Source organism: Struthio camelus, chromosome Z (genome assembly GCF_040807025.1).
Source record: "Struthio camelus isolate bStrCam1 chromosome Z, bStrCam1.hap1, whole genome shotgun sequence".
Taxonomy (NCBI): domain Eukaryota; kingdom Metazoa; phylum Chordata; class Aves; order Struthioniformes; family Struthionidae; genus Struthio; species Struthio camelus.
Genome location: NC_090982.1, coordinates 73,131,061 through 73,149,120, shown reverse-complemented (window position 1 = coordinate 73,149,120; position 18,060 = coordinate 73,131,061). Strand labels below are relative to the sequence as shown.

General features: G+C 40.0%; 1 protein-coding gene across 2 annotated transcripts in view; it reads right to left on the bottom strand.

Annotated features, from left to right (window-relative positions):
- Positions 1 to 3,726: 3,726 nt before the first annotated feature.
- LOC138064703 (PI-PLC X domain-containing protein 3) overlaps positions 3,727 to 18,060 on the bottom strand; it is an 81,690-nt gene continuing 67,356 nt past the window's right edge. The window contains exons 3-4 of one of the 2 annotated variants that reach the window (XM_068928504.1): positions 10,164 to 10,300; positions 3,727 to 9,966 (exon numbers count right to left, since the gene is read on the bottom strand). In XM_068928504.1, coding sequence (XP_068784605.1) covers positions 9,950 to 9,966; positions 10,164 to 10,300 — 154 coding nt within the window. In that variant the 3' untranslated portion in view covers positions 3,727 to 9,949. Of the gene's footprint in view, positions 10,301 to 18,060 lie in introns of both variants that reach the window. The other variant, XM_068928503.1, reaches the window with a different exon arrangement.

Sequence of the window (18,060 nt, the reverse complement as noted above, 5' to 3'; positions counted from 1 at the left end):
CACCAGCGTACCAGAGTTCATGCTCTCTAATTGTTGCTTGCTAATTGTGCAAGTTTTATTTTAAGCTGGATAGGAGATAGGAAATGTGAGGGTGCTTGGCTACTCACAGAATGGGAAGTGATTTGGTCAGAACAATGGCTTTACTAATGAGTATGATGCTTCCTTGACTGCGTAAGCAGCATTGGAGCAAGAAAACAGAATATATTTGCATAGATTATCCAGTGTTTACAAGCAAAGACTATATGCCTTGTGTAAATCAAGTGCAGGATTTTTTTAAAGCTCTCTTTCTTTAACCTAAACTCTGACTATACGGGAGCAATGGCTCCCCTGAAGCGCTGCAAGCTTCTATCTGCCTGTAGCTCATTATTCCATCTTAATATTTATACAGTTCCACAGCTTGTTCTGGCTCAAACCTGTTTGTTTGAAGGTGAACCAAGTGCTAAGATCCGTGCATTGGGGTGAATCAGTGTGATTAACTGGGCAGAATATTTACATCCGTATCTCCCAACTACACAATACCTGGAACATTTTCTATTGCATTTTATCAAGAAGCAAACACAACCCCCCTTGCATGTGCATCCTCCTCGTGGGTGAATGAAGCACCTCTTGTTCTTAGGTTTTCCCATTTTCTGACTGACTCTCCCACAGAATATTTCTCTTTTCACATCACAGTCCCCCCGCCCCCCAATAAATCCTGTTCAGAGCCATCCCGGGAAATTCATTCCTACACTTCTCTCCCTTCAAGTTGCTTACCTCCCTCCACAGTTCTTGCTACTCCCACTGCTCTCCTCTGCATCAGCAGAAGAGTCGAATTCTCCTTCTCTCTCAAGAGTTGACAGCAGGATGCAGACTTTAATCCAGGTGCCTTAATTTCCAAGCAAGTTTGCTTGTTGTTAATGATTATATGAAAACTGGGTATCAATTCCACCATTTTAAAAGAGAAATGGGAGCTTTGTGCGGCATTAAGATTTCACGCCAGCTAAGAAAAAATAACTCACTTTGTACAGAGTATTGGATATGAATTTCATTAACATAGTCAGTTTCTAAAAAACAAGGGGACACTTTTAAAAGGGTTTTTCTAGAAGAAAAATCTCTGAAAGTGTTGAATTGATCCTAATCTAAATTAAGGTGTACATTTACTCAATCACTTGGTTGACATCAAAACATGGAAAAATATAAACCACTGAAACAGACGATGTCCCCAGATAAGCACCTGGGAAAAAAGTTTCCTGAAGTGATTGACTCTTTTGGCATGTGGGATCTTGGCAGTAGAAATCAATAATTTTCCTTCTCTTCAGTGTATTCCTATCATTAGTTTATTCAAAGTGAAAAAATTAACCTAAAACCTAGGAACGCTTCCCTTTTCTGCCCGTCTACGACAAAAGAGCACATGGAAGTTTTTGAGGCCTTCTGGTCCTAAAAATATTAGAGAACTTGGTAATTATAAAAACTCATTCACTCTAGATAAAATTTCCTTCACTTAATTTCCTTCACTTTCCATAGCTTCCAGTGTTGATATTACAGATTTTCCTTGGGATCCATCATGTTTAGCTCAGCTTCAATTACAAGACTTTTTATTAGCAAAATTGGTGATTTGGTGTGTTAGTTTACTCTGACCACCTGTAGGAGACAGCTTAACAAAAACAAGAAATTAAACCTTTCATAAATAAGAAATGATAGTTACCGTTTCCTCACAAAATAAAAGATAAAATAACAATCATCTGCATGAATGTTTGTTAAAAAGAAACTTTGTTATGCATATGCATAGTTAAGCCTCCTATTTAGCAAAGCCATACCAAGTTCACTGTGAGGACTGCACTTATTTACTAAACAAGGTCTTAATGGTTATCCATAAGGATCAACCTGTCTTTGGGGAAAAAAAGGTATACAGTTCAAAGGCAAAGCAAAACTGAAGTTCATTATCAAAATCAATGTTTTGTACTTGAAGATGTAAAGATGATTAAAACCAGTTATTTAAGACATTTGATTTCAATCATTCCACTTACTGTTGCAAATATTTTTTCCTTTCAAATTTCCCAGTTGCTGGGAGAAAAATAAAAATAAATAATGCCAGAAACTGCAGCTGGGGCACTAAGGAGCAAGAAGCTAGGCCGAAAATGTGGAAGTCATATTTATCTCTCACACTGTGCCTATAACCACAAACGCTTACTTCCATAAAATCTATTTAAAATTGATCTTCCAGAAGAATAGTTGCATTTTAATTAAATGCTCTTATCTTGTTAAAAGATATAAAGGTAAAAAAAAATTCTCCTTTCTCCCAGATTCAATGGCCTAACGCACAATTATTTTCTGGAATCGGAACCATTTACTGAATTTCCGTTTCCTGTAGTACTACAAGTGCTTTCTCAGTTTTAAAGGCTATATTATCTCAGCTGGCTGTGTTCTCATGTGTCATCAAATCGGTATGTTAACCAGAATAGGAACATCCCACGCTTGGAGTAAAGTAGCTATGACAACAGCAGGACAAAGCTGGCCTTCTGACTATTTACTGAAGAAATGAAGCAAAATAAAAGAAAACAAAAAACCAAGGCGAATCACTTCTGTAACGAGAAGTCTTCGTTCCATGTATTGGGCTAACCATGCTCTCCCATTAATAAGACGGTACCCGTGGAGTAGGAAGCGGAGGGAGACAGTTTAAGCAGCATGCAGCTGCCACGTGGGCAAAGACAATCCATGGGTTTCTGCGGAGGCACTGATAGAGAGGCTTCCTGGCCTTGCTCATCTTTCGTGGCATCTTCTTCTCCAGCCCCAGCTGCCTGGGCCTGGCTCCTTGATTTCAAACCAGGCCAAGCGACAGGGCGTGGACTGCTCAGGAGCAGAGCACTTCAGCTGCCTTTGCCTGGGACTCAAGAGAGGTAACAGAAGAGGTCTGTCCTGAAAAATATGTCACATTTTTGGCCGTGCCAGAAATAAAATCTTTATCACTTGGCAGTATACACCTGAAATCCCAAGCTCTTGCCCTGCAGCAAGGCTTTAGCTTCTAGCTTCCCATGCTTCACCTTAGCTGAAAGTCTCAGAGCCCAGTCCCTCACCCTGTGGCTCTAGGCGCAGGTGAGCTGGGCTGACCTTTGTCCACCTCTGGAGAGCAGGTCCCCAAGCCCTACCAGAGTCACCAGGGAGATGACGGAGCAAAGTCACCCACTGGCCAGCACAGCTTGGAGCCAGGCTTGAGGCAGCAGCTGCTCTGCTCCACCTGGTGAGTTGAGTTTGTGGTGGTGGCAGGTACTCTTCACCGTGCCAACGTGAGCTGCCACCAATGCAGACAGGGCCCAGCGGAGCAGTAGGAAAGATTAACACTTCTGAGGTCTAGTCCCTGCTTACCATCTCCCTTCTTGCTACAAGGTGCTGCTAAAGGCCAGAGTGAGCAGCAGGGGCTTTTGCAGGCTCACGTGGTCAGAGGTTTAGTACTTCAGGCAAACCGGGGCTGCAGAGCCCTGCCAGGTGGAGGAGGTACCTGAGAGCCTGCTGCGCCTGGGGCGGCATGAACACAATATCAGCGCTCTGCAGTATTCAAGGATCCCACAGCAACGATGCGGAAACAGTACTCCCTCCACAATGTCCTCATGGCGACAGTCCACGTAAACCTCTAACACAACAGCACAGCCTGAGTTTAATGTCTGACCGTAGCCCATTTTGCAAAACTATTTTTAAGACTCTTCCCCCGTGTAATGTCTTGAATGCAACAATGAAGCCATAAAACAGGAATATAGGTACCAGAGCTTTATTAGATGTTTCACTGGATACAAAGAAACTGCATTTTATATTACTTTCTTTTTTTATACATTAAATACACATTCTTGTCATAAAAATTCACATTTGTTATACAGAACTGTAGGCATTTTTTACACAACATTTATTAAAGTACCATTGAATAGATCCTAAAAAGAGAAGGTGCAGCTCTGTGAACCTTTGTGGGCAAAACACACAGGGAGCTCTATGTCCTCAGTGTTACATAATCATCCTTCCCACAGAAATGGAGTAAAGTCATTCAAATGCATTAATGCTCTTTTGGAATAATAAGGCTTCTATACAGAGAACCTGAACAGTGTCAGGAGGCAGTGCGGCAATAACATCATAATCATCACCTTGCGTGATTCTAAAACTACTCATGACTGAGGCAGTCAAAAACTTAACATCTGCCCTGACAAGCCCAGCTATTTCTTCTTTTAAGTTATATTTTTAAACAGGCATTCTTACTTTCAATAATAATAATTACACATAAAACCCAGGATTCTACTTTAAGGATTCCAGCTTCATAGCCAAACTGATTTGCCAGCTTCAAGCATTTCAGCTACTCTTGAAATCTTTGTAGATCAAATTGACTTTGGGGGGCCCCACACGGAGGGAAGAGACTAGAACATGTCATCTCACTAAAGAAAATAAGCCTAAGTACATCTCCCACTTGGACAATATTTATTGGCTTATCATCTAATCTGGTTTTAATTTGGAGTGGGAATGTTTGCAACTAAATTCTCATCAGCCAAGGTGAGGCCTAAGCAGTCACGCATACATAACTTGAGGAATGGAGGTAAACCATTATAGGATGTCAGATGTGGGAGTCTGCCCCCATCTCTTAGCTCTGTATTCAACGTAGTCTTATACAGAAGTTACAGATTTTGATGGTGTGCTGAAGACGACAAACTAACAATATTTTGAGCACAGTGTTGCTCACACCTCATAATAAAGGGATGAGTACGCAGAAGCACAGACTTAGATAAGGAGCAATGAGTAGAGCCAGTGGGCAGATGTTGTATTTTAACTAGACAAAGATAACAGAAGAGGGTCTGAAATCAGACTTTGGCTTTTCCTGAACCACTGCTCACATGGGACTGACGGAAGCCAACCTCACATCAAATACACCTTTGGACAGGCATGCTCTATCTGACCTTGTCCAACTGGCCAGGCATGAGGTAGACTCTTCCCACGTTCTGTACTTCTTTCGTAATTACCCTCTTGTCATCCAGCAGAGGCATCTCAGACGGAAACCAAGACGGGAGAGCTAGGCCTGGCTGTGAGAAAGGTAGAGGGGTCATATCCCTGGGCAATGCAGAGCACTAGCTCTTGCCAGCCTCTGGGAAATTATTATAATTTTTTTAATTAAAGCTGCCATGGCTCCTTAAAGCAGAATGCTGTACATGGGCAGGCCAGGCCGGGACACTAACCTCAGCCATCTGATTTTTACATAAGAAAAGAACCTGGATTGGAACAGAGTTCAGAGCTCTTCCTGTGAATTCACAGCTACATTCCAGCACGGGACATGAGCAATATTGCATAGCATCCAGGCACTTCTACAAAGCCAGAGTACCGCAATTATATCTCAATAGAGGAATTTTAGGCCCTTCATTACATGAACGCAACTCCCACTGGCATCAACAGGGGCTGTGTGTACACAGAACTGATCTCGCCTGATCACACAGGAAACCGGGTCTTTATCACCACATACAGTCAAGGTAGTTGATCATACAAACATACTATTCTTTATTTATCCATATATAAGTGAGCTCCAATTAAGATCAAGTTTAACTTCTTAATGCCAAAGGCAGCTGTACGAACAATCTTCAGCAACGTTTGAAATCTGAATTCATAATTATGGGATTTAAACAAGATTATGTGAATGCATTAAGGCAGGTTACATAACTGCCCTTTTCCTTTAGGATTAATTATTATTTCCTCGTACATTGTAGACAATCCATACTCCCATACATACACACATACACACACATACCTACAAAACAGCAGCACAGTAAAAACTAAATAGATCACTGAACTCCAACAAACTTGTAATCAATACATTGCACAAACTATACAGCATATTTTAACCTCATCATTGGGTAAACATATACAATTCAGAACAACTTCGACTGTATGGGACACAGAAGCTACCACTGAGATATGGCAAATACATGAGATATACTATTAGCTTTTGCTTCACTGAAAAGGAATTTAGAAGTTTAACAATGGTGTTAACTGAACTCCTGAAATCACCAAATAACCTATTCAGTCGCTAATGCCTAGTGCTCCCTATACCATATGTAGAATAAATAGCACTGGAGCGATGTCTTCAGGGGCACTCTACTTTTTTGAGGTTTCTCAATTAACTTCCAAATTTTTTAATTTGCTTTGCAACACAGCATATACTTACTATACAGTGACTCCCTCTCATCCCAGCGCAAAACTTTAGTAACTACCAAATTAGTGGAAAGGGTCTAGATTTCTATCAATATGACAGACAGACTTAGCCCAGCACACAGGATCGCACATTCCCTCTCACACACATAGGCGTATATATACACATGTATACTTCAAAAGAATGACTTGAAATGGCAGAACCGACAGAACTGTTAATGTAACCAAGAGCAAACAAATGCAAACAACTCACTGATTTTAAAATTAGGCTCCTTTGGCCTGATCCTGATCTTTACCTTCTCATATAAGGTGGAAAACAGACTCCTGGGGCCAGCTGCTAAATTTTAGTTCAAATCAGTGTAAGCTGGATCAGTATCAAACATTACGGAAGAGATTCTCAGCTTTAATAAATTGAAATATGGAGCCACAGAGATTTACACCAGCTGAGAATCTGCTCTACTGCCATTCAGTTTGTGTTGCGCAACGCAGTTGCAATTTTTCAGGTATGACTGACAGAAAGCATCAAGTAATCACATAAAAATGTCTAGAAACTCGAAAAGACAGTAATACTTCAAGTGTGTACAATGAACATAACGAGGGGGGGAAATGAACACAGGTGGAGAAAAAATATTAAGACAGAGAATAATGTTACAGTATGACTAAACAGATGGTTATGAAGACCAGTAATGTGGATGGGTATTTTTCTGCTGTTGAACTGATTACAGTCATCTAATTTCTCATACAGGATTCCTCATAATACATGTGTAGAAACCTCCCCAGACAAATGAGGTCAGATAGCTAATCTGAACCAGTCCTGCAGAGCAATCCTGCAAGCACACTTCTGGTTGAAATCAACGAGAGTTTTAGCTGCATAGGGATGACCAAACTGGGCTCTAGAATGGCCCAGTTGTGCTGCATAGTCCTCTCCAGATTGTTCTCTTCTGGCAAGATTTCCCAGATTACATCAACTGAGAGTGTACCCCTATTAGGACAGTTCAATTTTAGTTTTGGTGCCTCAGAGATAAAATTGCCAGAAAAGTGTAGATAATACTTCCCTCCCTTTTTGTTTGAGTAATTAAGGCAAGTTTGTTTACCTGTCCCCTACAATAAATTGCTGTGCTTCTCCAACAGAAAGGAGATCGGCAGCTAAATAAAAACACAATTTTTCTAACTATTTTTGTTTAACATTTTGCTAAGATTTTTTTCCCCCATTAATGGAGAAACTACATGATTTGTCTATTATCCTTCTTCATAGAGGATTTTTTTTTTGCTTTTATTTTCCAGCACCTAAATGACAATTAGAATATAACTGATGCTAAACAAACATTCCCTAAAAATGCCAATAAGCTCAAGATATGATATAGCATTACATATATATATATATACACACACACAAACACACACACACACACACACAGGCACACACTTTTTCTTAAATACAGTAAAACATTTGCTTTGAGCACACCTTCACCTAAGTGTGTAAGTGAAAAGCTTGGTGTGTTTAGTGTGTGCTTGAGCCAGCGGTTCCAGGAGGAACTCAGTGTTGTTGCTCTCAGACTCAACAGAATTTCAGTCAAAACCCCGAAAAAGAAATCATTTTTTGTCCACCCATGTTCAGTAATATTCAGATTATTTTGCCATCTTATAGGGAGCTTAAATGTTTTGACTATATTTAAGTAACTGAAGAACGACAGGAGAATCTAGAAGCAAACAAATCTAGCTAAGAAGAATGAAAAGATCTTTTCATGCCACATCTTCAACAAATAAGCAAACATTTTCAAGTTTCTATATAGGATACCCTAAATAGATGAAAAGGTACCGCTTCAGGAACTGTGCAAAATACACAAGTTTCCAGTCTGCACAAAGAAAACATATGCTCATGTTTCATTTATGTTTCATTTTGTGTGCCCGTTACATGAATTTTGCTTGGAGAGTATGTGGCAACTGAAAACCAAGTGCATCATCCCCATCCCCTTCCCCCTCAAGGGGGAAGCCCAAGTCCTACTCCTTTTTCAGTGCAAAGATGGGGTGTGACTCCTGATGAATTTTGGGGCCACTTTGGGTCAAGTTTTTAATGCTGTAAAAAACCTAACTGGCTTGGATCACAGATTTCACTGAGGATGAATCTTACACTCCTAATCCCTACACAAAAAACTGCTACTGAAGGAGGCATCATAATGCTGTAACACCTGCACTGTTTTCTTTAACTAAGTTTATAATACCCTTGTCTAGAAACCACAATACCATTAAGCAAGTGTTGAATGGTTGTCTTCGTATCACGTACATACATGTAAATGTCTTTAGAGTTTACATACACACACACTTTTTCCAAGGCACCCTCCCTGTACAAAATAGCAGCAAGCGTTCATTTTATTCCACTTCTTCATAAAAAAGCCCCCCAAAACACAAAAAAAGAAAAACCCACCTCTTTGATAAGACCATTTTTGCTTGCATATGACCGGATGATCTTTGAGATGGTAGGCCTTATCAGCTGACCGAAAACAGCAAGGGATCATAAGATACCATTCTCTTCTCACTCAAGTAAGCGTTCTAGTAGTATCAATGGAAACTTAACCTTAGTCTTATCCTATAAAGCCTTGCAATACTTCAGGGAGCATTTTCCTTGTAAGACCTTACAGTATCTATCATTTTCCATAAGTGGAGTGTTTGGCTTTCAAAAGTTGTGTGCACACACACTGATATATCAAAGACATACGACTGCACTGTATCCTGTTAGGGGTCATACAGTGGCAACGCTCTCATTTTACAACTCACCACATTTTCCATATATTTGAGTTTTGTGTTCCATCAAAAGTAGGGTCATCAGAGATTCTGCCACCAGACCAGTGCCATGCAGTACATTTCCGACCTTTTGTTATGGTCTGTTATTTCTCATGAACAATGTAAGGAGTATAGTTTACTGTTGCTAGCTAGATATTGAACTACTCCACTCTTTAGTACAGCAATTGTTGACTGATGAAATTGGCACTGATTTTTTTCTTTGTAATTAGCAGAGAAGTTCTGCGTTCATAGCTGCCTTAAGGAGAACCTTAGACTGCACCTTTTTTTTTTTTTGAAGCGTAGTTTTAATCCTGCAGAACGCACCTTTCCGCTATAAGACCAAATCCTGCCCACCTTACAGTGCACACAATTTTGTGATCCCAAGCCCAAGTCTTGCTAAACAAAGGAAGTTTTCATATTAAATTAACTGGACTTTGGATCAGACTCTTACATAAGATTAATCCTGAGAGGGAGTGGTGCTCCAAGCCAGCCTGACTTTGTTCCTGCTAAAACCATGGAAAATACACAACAGCAGCATTTAGTACAGAGTTAGGTTAGCACTACATAACTGCTGACTTTACACGGAGCAGAGACATTGGAAAACCCCATTGCAAAAATGAAAAGCAAGCAGGATTCAGGCTGTGCTCTGCGCAAGCTACATAATACATCACGTTTACTGTCCACTGATTATGTGAATGTTGGAGGCATGACTTTATATTTATTTTTCACAAAGGTATTTAAACCTGTGGCTCATTGATAAATACAATCGGTGACACCAACTGACAGATGAAGTGTAGTAACTCAAAATTTTAGGGCCGCAGTGGGGCCTTAGTCTCCCACCGTAATGCACGCACCTATGGGAATCCTGCTGTGGGCAGAGAGAGGGCAGTGTACATCTCACTGCTCTGAATGCAGCAAATTTCTTGGCACTGTTCATAACTGTAGAAGACATACGAATCACATTTGGTACCTCACGGAAAACATGTAAGTGGCCTTCTTTTATCAAACACTGTAAACATGTTTAGTTTTGCTCTTTACCTGAAACACAAATGTAAAAAATAATCATAATTGATTAAAACATTTCCCCTTTGCCCACCCACTAAAGCCCTAAACACCTCAGTGTTATAGGAAGATCAGTGTTTAACAAGATAATTCTTTAAAATGCAATCATTGTTTTTTAATTCTAAATAATGCAACAACAAACATATTATACTATCAAGTAGTGTCATCTTCACCTTCATCCAGGGCATAGTTGAGCTTTATGACTGTGCTGATAAAGTCACCGAGTTCTACAAAATCTGCAGTGATAATATTTACGCCACTTTCTCCTGGTTTCTGAGTTCGGACCCACTGCATCATTGCAGGAAGAGCTCTAAGGAGAAAACAGGAACAATAATTACTCATAAAGCATTGAGGCAAATGCATCGAGGTCAGATTTACCAAGAGTGACCTTAATTGATCTTACTTGGTTTCTAAGGGAACCTAGTGTGGAAGGACACAGGTTACCACTCAGGCCTTTGGAAAATCCTACTCTTTATAATTTTCATTATCTACAGAAAGAATATGTTGATTGCATTTCAGCTTCTCAGTAGAAAAGAATAAAAACAAACGTCATACAGTCCCACAGTGATTACTGATCTTGTCTTGGGGCAATGGAATGGACCAGATACCTTTTTGACATCATCCAGCCATATGATTTCATGGGAATTGTTCAAGGAAAAAGAAATCACAGAGAACTCGAGCCATTTGTAAAGTAAGTTTGACACATTCTAAGAAATTCTGAAAAAACATTTTTCGGGACAGAAGAGCAACTATGATTTCTGCAGTGTAAGTACAGCATATGCCGAATATAATTTATTTCTCAGTATCAATATCCCAGCTTTCAATTCTATTTCATCATAACACAGTGATTAGTAATTGAAATACAAAGCAGCACAGTCATATTGACTTTTTTTCTTAAAACAGCATATTTTTATCATGACAGACTTCTAGCACTGGGATACTGGCATGTACAAGGTGTCTGCCTGTTTGGGTTTGTGAATATAAAGAAACCTTTTTGATACCATGAAAACAGAAAACAATTATCTAGAATCATCCACACAAGAAAAACCTACGGGAAAATAAAGGATTCTCTAGTTCTGCAGTAGAAAGTCAAGAAATAAGATACAACGTTCAGAAGATCGAAGTTAACAGCGCTCAAATAAAGTAAGGTACAGATTTTTCAAAGAAAGGGTAATTGACCATTGGAACAAATTCCCAGAGACTGTGATAAATTCTGCAGCATTTGGAGTCTTTAAATCAAGCCTCGCTGTCATTTTTAAAATACACTCTCATTTAACCACAAGTTGTTGAGTTAAATGCAAGAATCTATGGACTGGATAGCGCAGCAGTCAGTTTACGTGAATATCGTGCTCTTCCTTTGCCCTAAAATCTGTAAATCTGTGATTTTCTCTCGACCAGCACGTTGTATGGACATTTTCACAACAGCAAGATATATGTAAAAGGTTGGCCTGAGCCTATTCCCAAAAGCTTTGGGAAAACAAGTCTTAACAAAGAAGAACTTTTTCACTTTTAAGTGGCCAGAATCAGGTATTTTTTCTAAATAATTCAGTACTGAAAAAAATCCCAGTTATAACTAGACCCATGTGTAATATTACAGAAGAAAGCACAACACTAAGGTTTTGCTTCAGCAAAATGCTTGTCTGTGTGCTTAAGTCCATCATAAGATATAGGTCTAAGGCCAGCAAAGCATTTTACTTCAGGCATTGATTCAATGTGACTGAAGCATATGCATGTATCCATACCAGCTCATAAAACTGAGCTCAAGCGCTCTGCTGTATCACCCAACCAATGACTTGAGATTAAAGCGTATGTAACCCTGAAAAGCTGCATTCCTTAGAACTATAATAGGCAGACGACGGGTGTTAAATATTTTATAATGCCTGGACTGTTCGAAAAGATTTGAGAGCAATCAGAACCAGGAAAGATCTTAGCAAAACTGTGGGGACCACCAAATTGGTGAAAGACAGCTTAGAGCAGCTGAAAACTCTACTGCATCGTCATACACAAAATATATTGCTGAACCCTGGAGAAAGACATGAGGGTGAACTTCTAAGATGGCAGTATGTTTCCTTTGTCTTTAATACCCTATTTAAACATAAAGAGTTTCAGGTTTAAGGATGAACTGATTGACCGTATTCAGGCGCAGATTCTTCCTTCCTTTTTTCAGCAGAAGTTGATAACCTTGATATTTTACTCCCCCTTGAGGCATAATTATCTTCTTTGGTGTCCTTTATTTGATCTGAATCTGATTCTGATGTAGTTCTGTCTTCAGACCATAGAGTTTACTCTCTATACATTTAAACATATACATTAAAACACTGTTTTCTTTTTCCTGCTGTGCTCTTATTAATCCAATCTTTCACAGATAGCCATGCTTCCTTTTGATTAATGCTGTTTTAAACTCAGTGTGCCCTGCCATGGAATTATCTCCAAATAGTCTTGGCTGTTAAACACAGATATTTACATTTCATTAATCCTTCAAGCAGAACTCAGTTGCACGACCCTTTGCCCGTACAAAAATTGTTAGATAAAGTCACAGATCTTTTGTTTAAGAGACTAGAGAACGTTCAAAGATAAGTTGCCCGTGAATCAGATTATCCAACAAAAGCTTATTTGCATAGCAAAGCCAAAGAACACAGCTCTAAAAATAAGTACATGAACAAAAAAGTCCACTGACCTTAAGGATTCAGTCTAGGCTATGCAACTCTGCTTACAAAAGAAATTCACAAAAAAAACACCATACACATCTTCCTCCCACAGTGCCACCTTGAAAGCTAGTGTATATGATGATTTTAAGACACCACGGATTGCTCAGTTTCAGCATAAATATCACACACACACTAACAGTAATTATTAGAATAAGCCTACTTTAACGTTCCTCCGGGTGTATTTGCGACAGCAACACAACCCTTGTTCACCCTTCCTTGTAATTTCCAGTCTCTGCATGCCCCAAACCAGTAATTGTTCTCATTAAGGGTTTTAGTCAGAAGAACACAGACCATGCTGTGCGACAGCCACCTACACGACTCCATGCTCATAGAAAGCCAGTAGATACCATGGTCTTAATGAATATTCTTGTGATCTTGATAAGCAGGATTTTGTGCATGAGCATATATGCAAGCCTCTCAGTCTGTAAATCCAGACAAATGGAGGATCCTGACAGCACCACTATGTCTGTGTTAAGGAGGTCTGGGATCTCCTGTGGGGGCTCTTGATGTCCACATTTAAGGGCTTCACTGAGGGTTTAGCACCGAGGGTTCTCATCCCAACACCAGAAGGGCTGAGAGCCATTTCAGCACAGGCTGCATTTGTAGACAGTCAAAGTTAGTGATCTCTACTTTTATGCAAAGGTAACTTCCGCAAATTACAGTGGTGTAGTCATACTGTAACTACATCCACAACTGCATTGTGCTAGTATAACAAGTTTTCATAATAAAACAGTATCACACTAGTGATAAGGACAGTGATGCCACTTCTGGAATTACCTATAGGACAGGCTCTAGCTCTCCTTATGGCACTAAGCAATCTTAAGCCTTCTAGCCTTCCCACGCCCGAGATGATCTGGCTGTAAAACGATGTGGTGAAAGCTTGATGAGTTAATCAGAAATCCTACTTGCCTCAGAGATATCAGAGGCAAGACTGTGAGATTTCAGTTCTGTGAATAAACGTTCTGAGGTGCATACAAGATGAAAAGTACTATGTTAGCACGAGTGTCACAAATTAATAGCCAAGTAGCTGAAAATTCTGACATATGCAGAATACTGGGAGCTCTTTAAAAATTATTTAATAAATAATTAGTCTGTTCTACCCCACAGCTGTGGAACCCAGGCCTTGCAACGGAATTACATGCCAGAATTGAAGTCTTCACAAAGAATACATTTCTAACTGTTAAGGGTCGTGAAAAACACCTTAAAACTTTTAACCAAGTACACAGGACAGTGCTGCTTGCCTCAGCCTGTAGCCACTTATGAGAAAAGGCATGTTGACAGCAAAATTTAAGTGAGGAGAAAAAGACAGAAGTCTCCTCCTCTCGTCTCATTAATTTACACACCCAGTCTCACTAACATTTTCAAGTTACTTTAACTTCACTGACCTTGGGGGGCCTGGCCAGATTTTACACTGTGCCAGACCAGCATAAGTTTCTTTGCCAAGGCACAGCACTGACCTGCAAATAAGGATCCAAATTTGAGTCATTTTTCCTCTCCCTTGGCACTAGGGAAGCGCTAGCAGTTGGAGCAATATAAAGAAGAAAGTCACAAGTCTCAGAGCTTTTAGCAGTGGAGGAAGGTTACTCTGTGGGGAAGAGAAGAATCGCATGTTACCCGCACTAACTGTGGCCTGTGCTCATTAATCTTAGAGAAATATTTTTCTATTCTCACCTCTGTACCATGGCTGCCTCCTGGTCATTAGCTTCTCTCCTTAAGGAGGAACATATCATTTATTCATGCTTCGAGTTTCCTAGGAACAACAAGGTAACCATCTGCTGCTCCTCTCACTTCCACAAGGACAAGAGAACAAGAGAACAAAAGTGAGGTGAACAGGCTCAACGAGGAAGGGCCGGGTGAGACGGGCTGTAATCCAGCACCAACCCATCACCACAGCTTCTCAGCTCCATGGGGCAGACCTGTCTCCATTCCCCACGCTGCTCAGCAGCCTTGTCCAGAAGCACCCAAATAAGCTGAGAAGCCTATGCAAAACAGGGAGACTAGAGTACTGGAGAGTAAAGACATAACTGCATTGGACAATGCGATGTTGTACAGAGATATCTAACGTGGCTATATTTCTTCTGAGAGCAAAGCTTTTATCTCTAACTGGCACATCACTAGGTCAGTCTGACACATCAATCATTTCGGCGTGGCGTAGGTATCAAGATGACTTGCATCATGCAGTACAAACATGCCCTACATCGCTGTTTTCAGCTTTTTTTGTTGTTGTTGAAAAGCCACGTACTTTCTCACGTAGGGTTGCCACAGGGATTTTCATTTACAACCAAGTAAAATTGAGGCTCAGCTTTGACAGTTACTTTATTACCTCTATCTTCCCTGTTCTGCTTGTATGAACAGAAATGTGTGCAGACCTTTTTTTCAGCTTCGCTCTTCTTTAAGGAACCATGTTCTGATGTGTTTAAGAACTAAACGAAATACTGCCATAAACTACAAGACGTACAGCCATTTTCAAAGCTACTGGATATTCAAGGTCTCTCTCTCTCTCTCTCTCTCTCTCTCTCTTTCGGTCTATCAAAGATCTTAAGTGGACTCCCATGCTATTGAATTTTGTTTAAAAAATAATAATAATACATTCAATTAGCTTCAGTTGATGGAATAAAACTGAGAACTTCCATTCTGAGCTTTCATAAAGAAAATATTACTTAACTAATTGCATTAACATTTGCTTTAAAAAAAAAAAGTGTTCTTAGGCTATTTTAGTTCAGAATGAGATTCTTCTTTTTTTTTAATGTCTGAGTCATCAAAGCCTGACAACGTGACAGAACATTAACGACAGCAGTATGCTAAGACAGGACCTCCCATGGCGAAACAGCCATTCCTCTCTGCAGAGCTTTCAAAGGAGGAGAAGGAGAAAAAGCAATGTTGTAAATATAAAACAAAAGAGCCGTTCACCGTTTGATAAAAGTTTGATCACTAAATGGCAGACAAGAGGTTTTCTTTTAGAGCATATGGAGCCAATGCAACCTAATCCAGAAAGGGAAACTGGTCTCATTTACAGAGTGCAAAGTAGTCTAGCATTACGTGCCCATTAGCAGCAATGCCAGAGAGAACTGAAGCAGGTCCCCTTGCTCAGGTTAAGCGACACGTGGCATTTTTTTCCCCCTCTCCAGCAAAGCACACTACCCTCCTTCCCTCAGTCTTCCTTAAAGAAGTGATACCATTCAAGAAGAACAGGACTCCTTTGCAGGAGGATGTACTCACACGAGCAGCAGTGCAGACTCTTGGGAACTCCTGCATTTGAAACCTTACAAAACCTTTTTCTGCCCATCCAATTCTATCCATGTTTGCACAAACTCTGATTAACTCTGGATCCATAATTCAGCACATGCTGACTGTGGCCCTTCAAAGTTGCTGAGAATTCACTGCTCCAGTGGGAGCAGTGGATGTCTTGCGTATCACTGAATCATAAACATCACTACCGGAAAGAACCTTGACAAGTCATTCACGTCCACCCAGCCCATCCTAAGGCAGGATCAACTATACAAACATCAACTGTACAAACCATTCCTGGCAAATGTTCAACTTAATCAGCTTTTATAAACCTCCAGTGACGGAAATTTCATAATCTTCCTCTGTGTATTCAGAACATCCCTTCATAAATATCCTTATCCTTCCTCATTAGTTTCAACTGGAGCACCCAAAAATAGATGCTACCAGAATTAACGGCATTAAGGCATGCTATTCAAGAGTGTTCACCAAGCCCTCACTCTGCTGCCACTAAAGATTTACTACTAATAAATAAGCTTTCCTGCAAAACATGAAGCTTAGATACCATCCCACCGTATATCATTCTGCCATAATTTTTTTTGGTGGCAAAATCAGTTTAAAAGTTTCCCTTCCTTCATAGGCCAGCCATTTGTTTCTGTCTCACTGTCACCATTTACTGTCCTCTCTGCTGTGCTGATACACCTGTAGAAACAAGATAAAAAGCAGTACATAGAAACGGTCTGAATTAAAATAAACAAATCAACCTTTTTACTCTTCCCCGGTCCCAAACAGCCCCAGTTCGCTGAAGAGATTTGATTTACAGCAGGACCTCACAAATTGTTGAATTGGCACAGCCAGGGAACAAATGAACTGAAGTACAGAGATTTACATGACACAGGCATGGAAGGGATGGGAAGGAAGTCTTTAAATTAACTTCCTTATCACTCAAATCCTCTCTAGGCAGCAATCGCGTGCATGGTCATAAAATTGGCACTAAAAAGGTCAGATTGACTAGAACCAGAGAATTTGGGCAATGCTGAGTGAAATTAGTAAATTTTATTGTTCATAGTTAGTCCCAAAGGGACACGGATGGGAATTAATTTTTCAGGATCCTGAATGGACATGTTTCACCGCCCCAAGAGTAGCCATGTTGCAAGTGCTATCTATATTAGCATCCAACAGCCCTGAATTTATTCTTCTGAAATGCTTATCTATAATTCAGTTATCTCCAATTGCTATATAAAGTTTGGAAACACATCAAATGACACAGACTACAATTCTGGGGCCAGATGAATATTTTAACGTGATTGATCATAGCGCTGTACTCTGCAGAGTCACAAGGCACAAGATGTCTTTTGAGCTGTGGTTGGCTTTCTGGGTTTCTTTTTAAAAAGGAGGCAGAAAGGAGTAGAAAGCAGCCGTTTTGGCCCTCTTTTCAAGGAACATTTCAGCTGAATTTATTGAACCTGGACCTCTATGCTTGTACAAAAAGGTAACGGGATATTTAGTAGCAGCAAATGGATGGTAGAGGAGGTTACTGATTAATGTTCACCATCCTTTATTTATTCCTGATTCTGTTTTTGAGCCATTGCACCTACAGCATTATCTAATAGCATTAGAAATCCAGACAGCTGGTAAAGGACTCAGGAGACCCTGTATTATAAGAGAATTCACTAATGAGGCAACACTAATATTTCGGCTACTCTCTTGGTCAACATAGTGGGAAACTGAAGTGGAAAAGCCCAGAGCTACAAAAGTTTGAACCGCTACCACATGAAGTGGGGCTTTTAGCTTTTATGCCATGACTAAAGGATTTGTAACACATGCACTTATGCTAGTATGGACAAACACCCAATAGACCATGTATTAACAGGAAAACTACCGACTGCCAAGAGGATGGCAGTTTTCTAAACATGGCTATTTTTAGCGATCCAGCACATCAAGCCAGACAAACTCTTTAACTGTTTTTCTAATTTATTATCTCTGTGAAGATCACAGAGGGGTAAATCATCTCCCATCACAGGAGTGCTGTAAGTCTTAAGTTATGAAAACCAGGGACAGAGAATCATAATTATTTCTTAATTAACCTTCCAGCTGCGAGAGCTTAAATTGTTCAGATGTCATTCTTTTCAACATT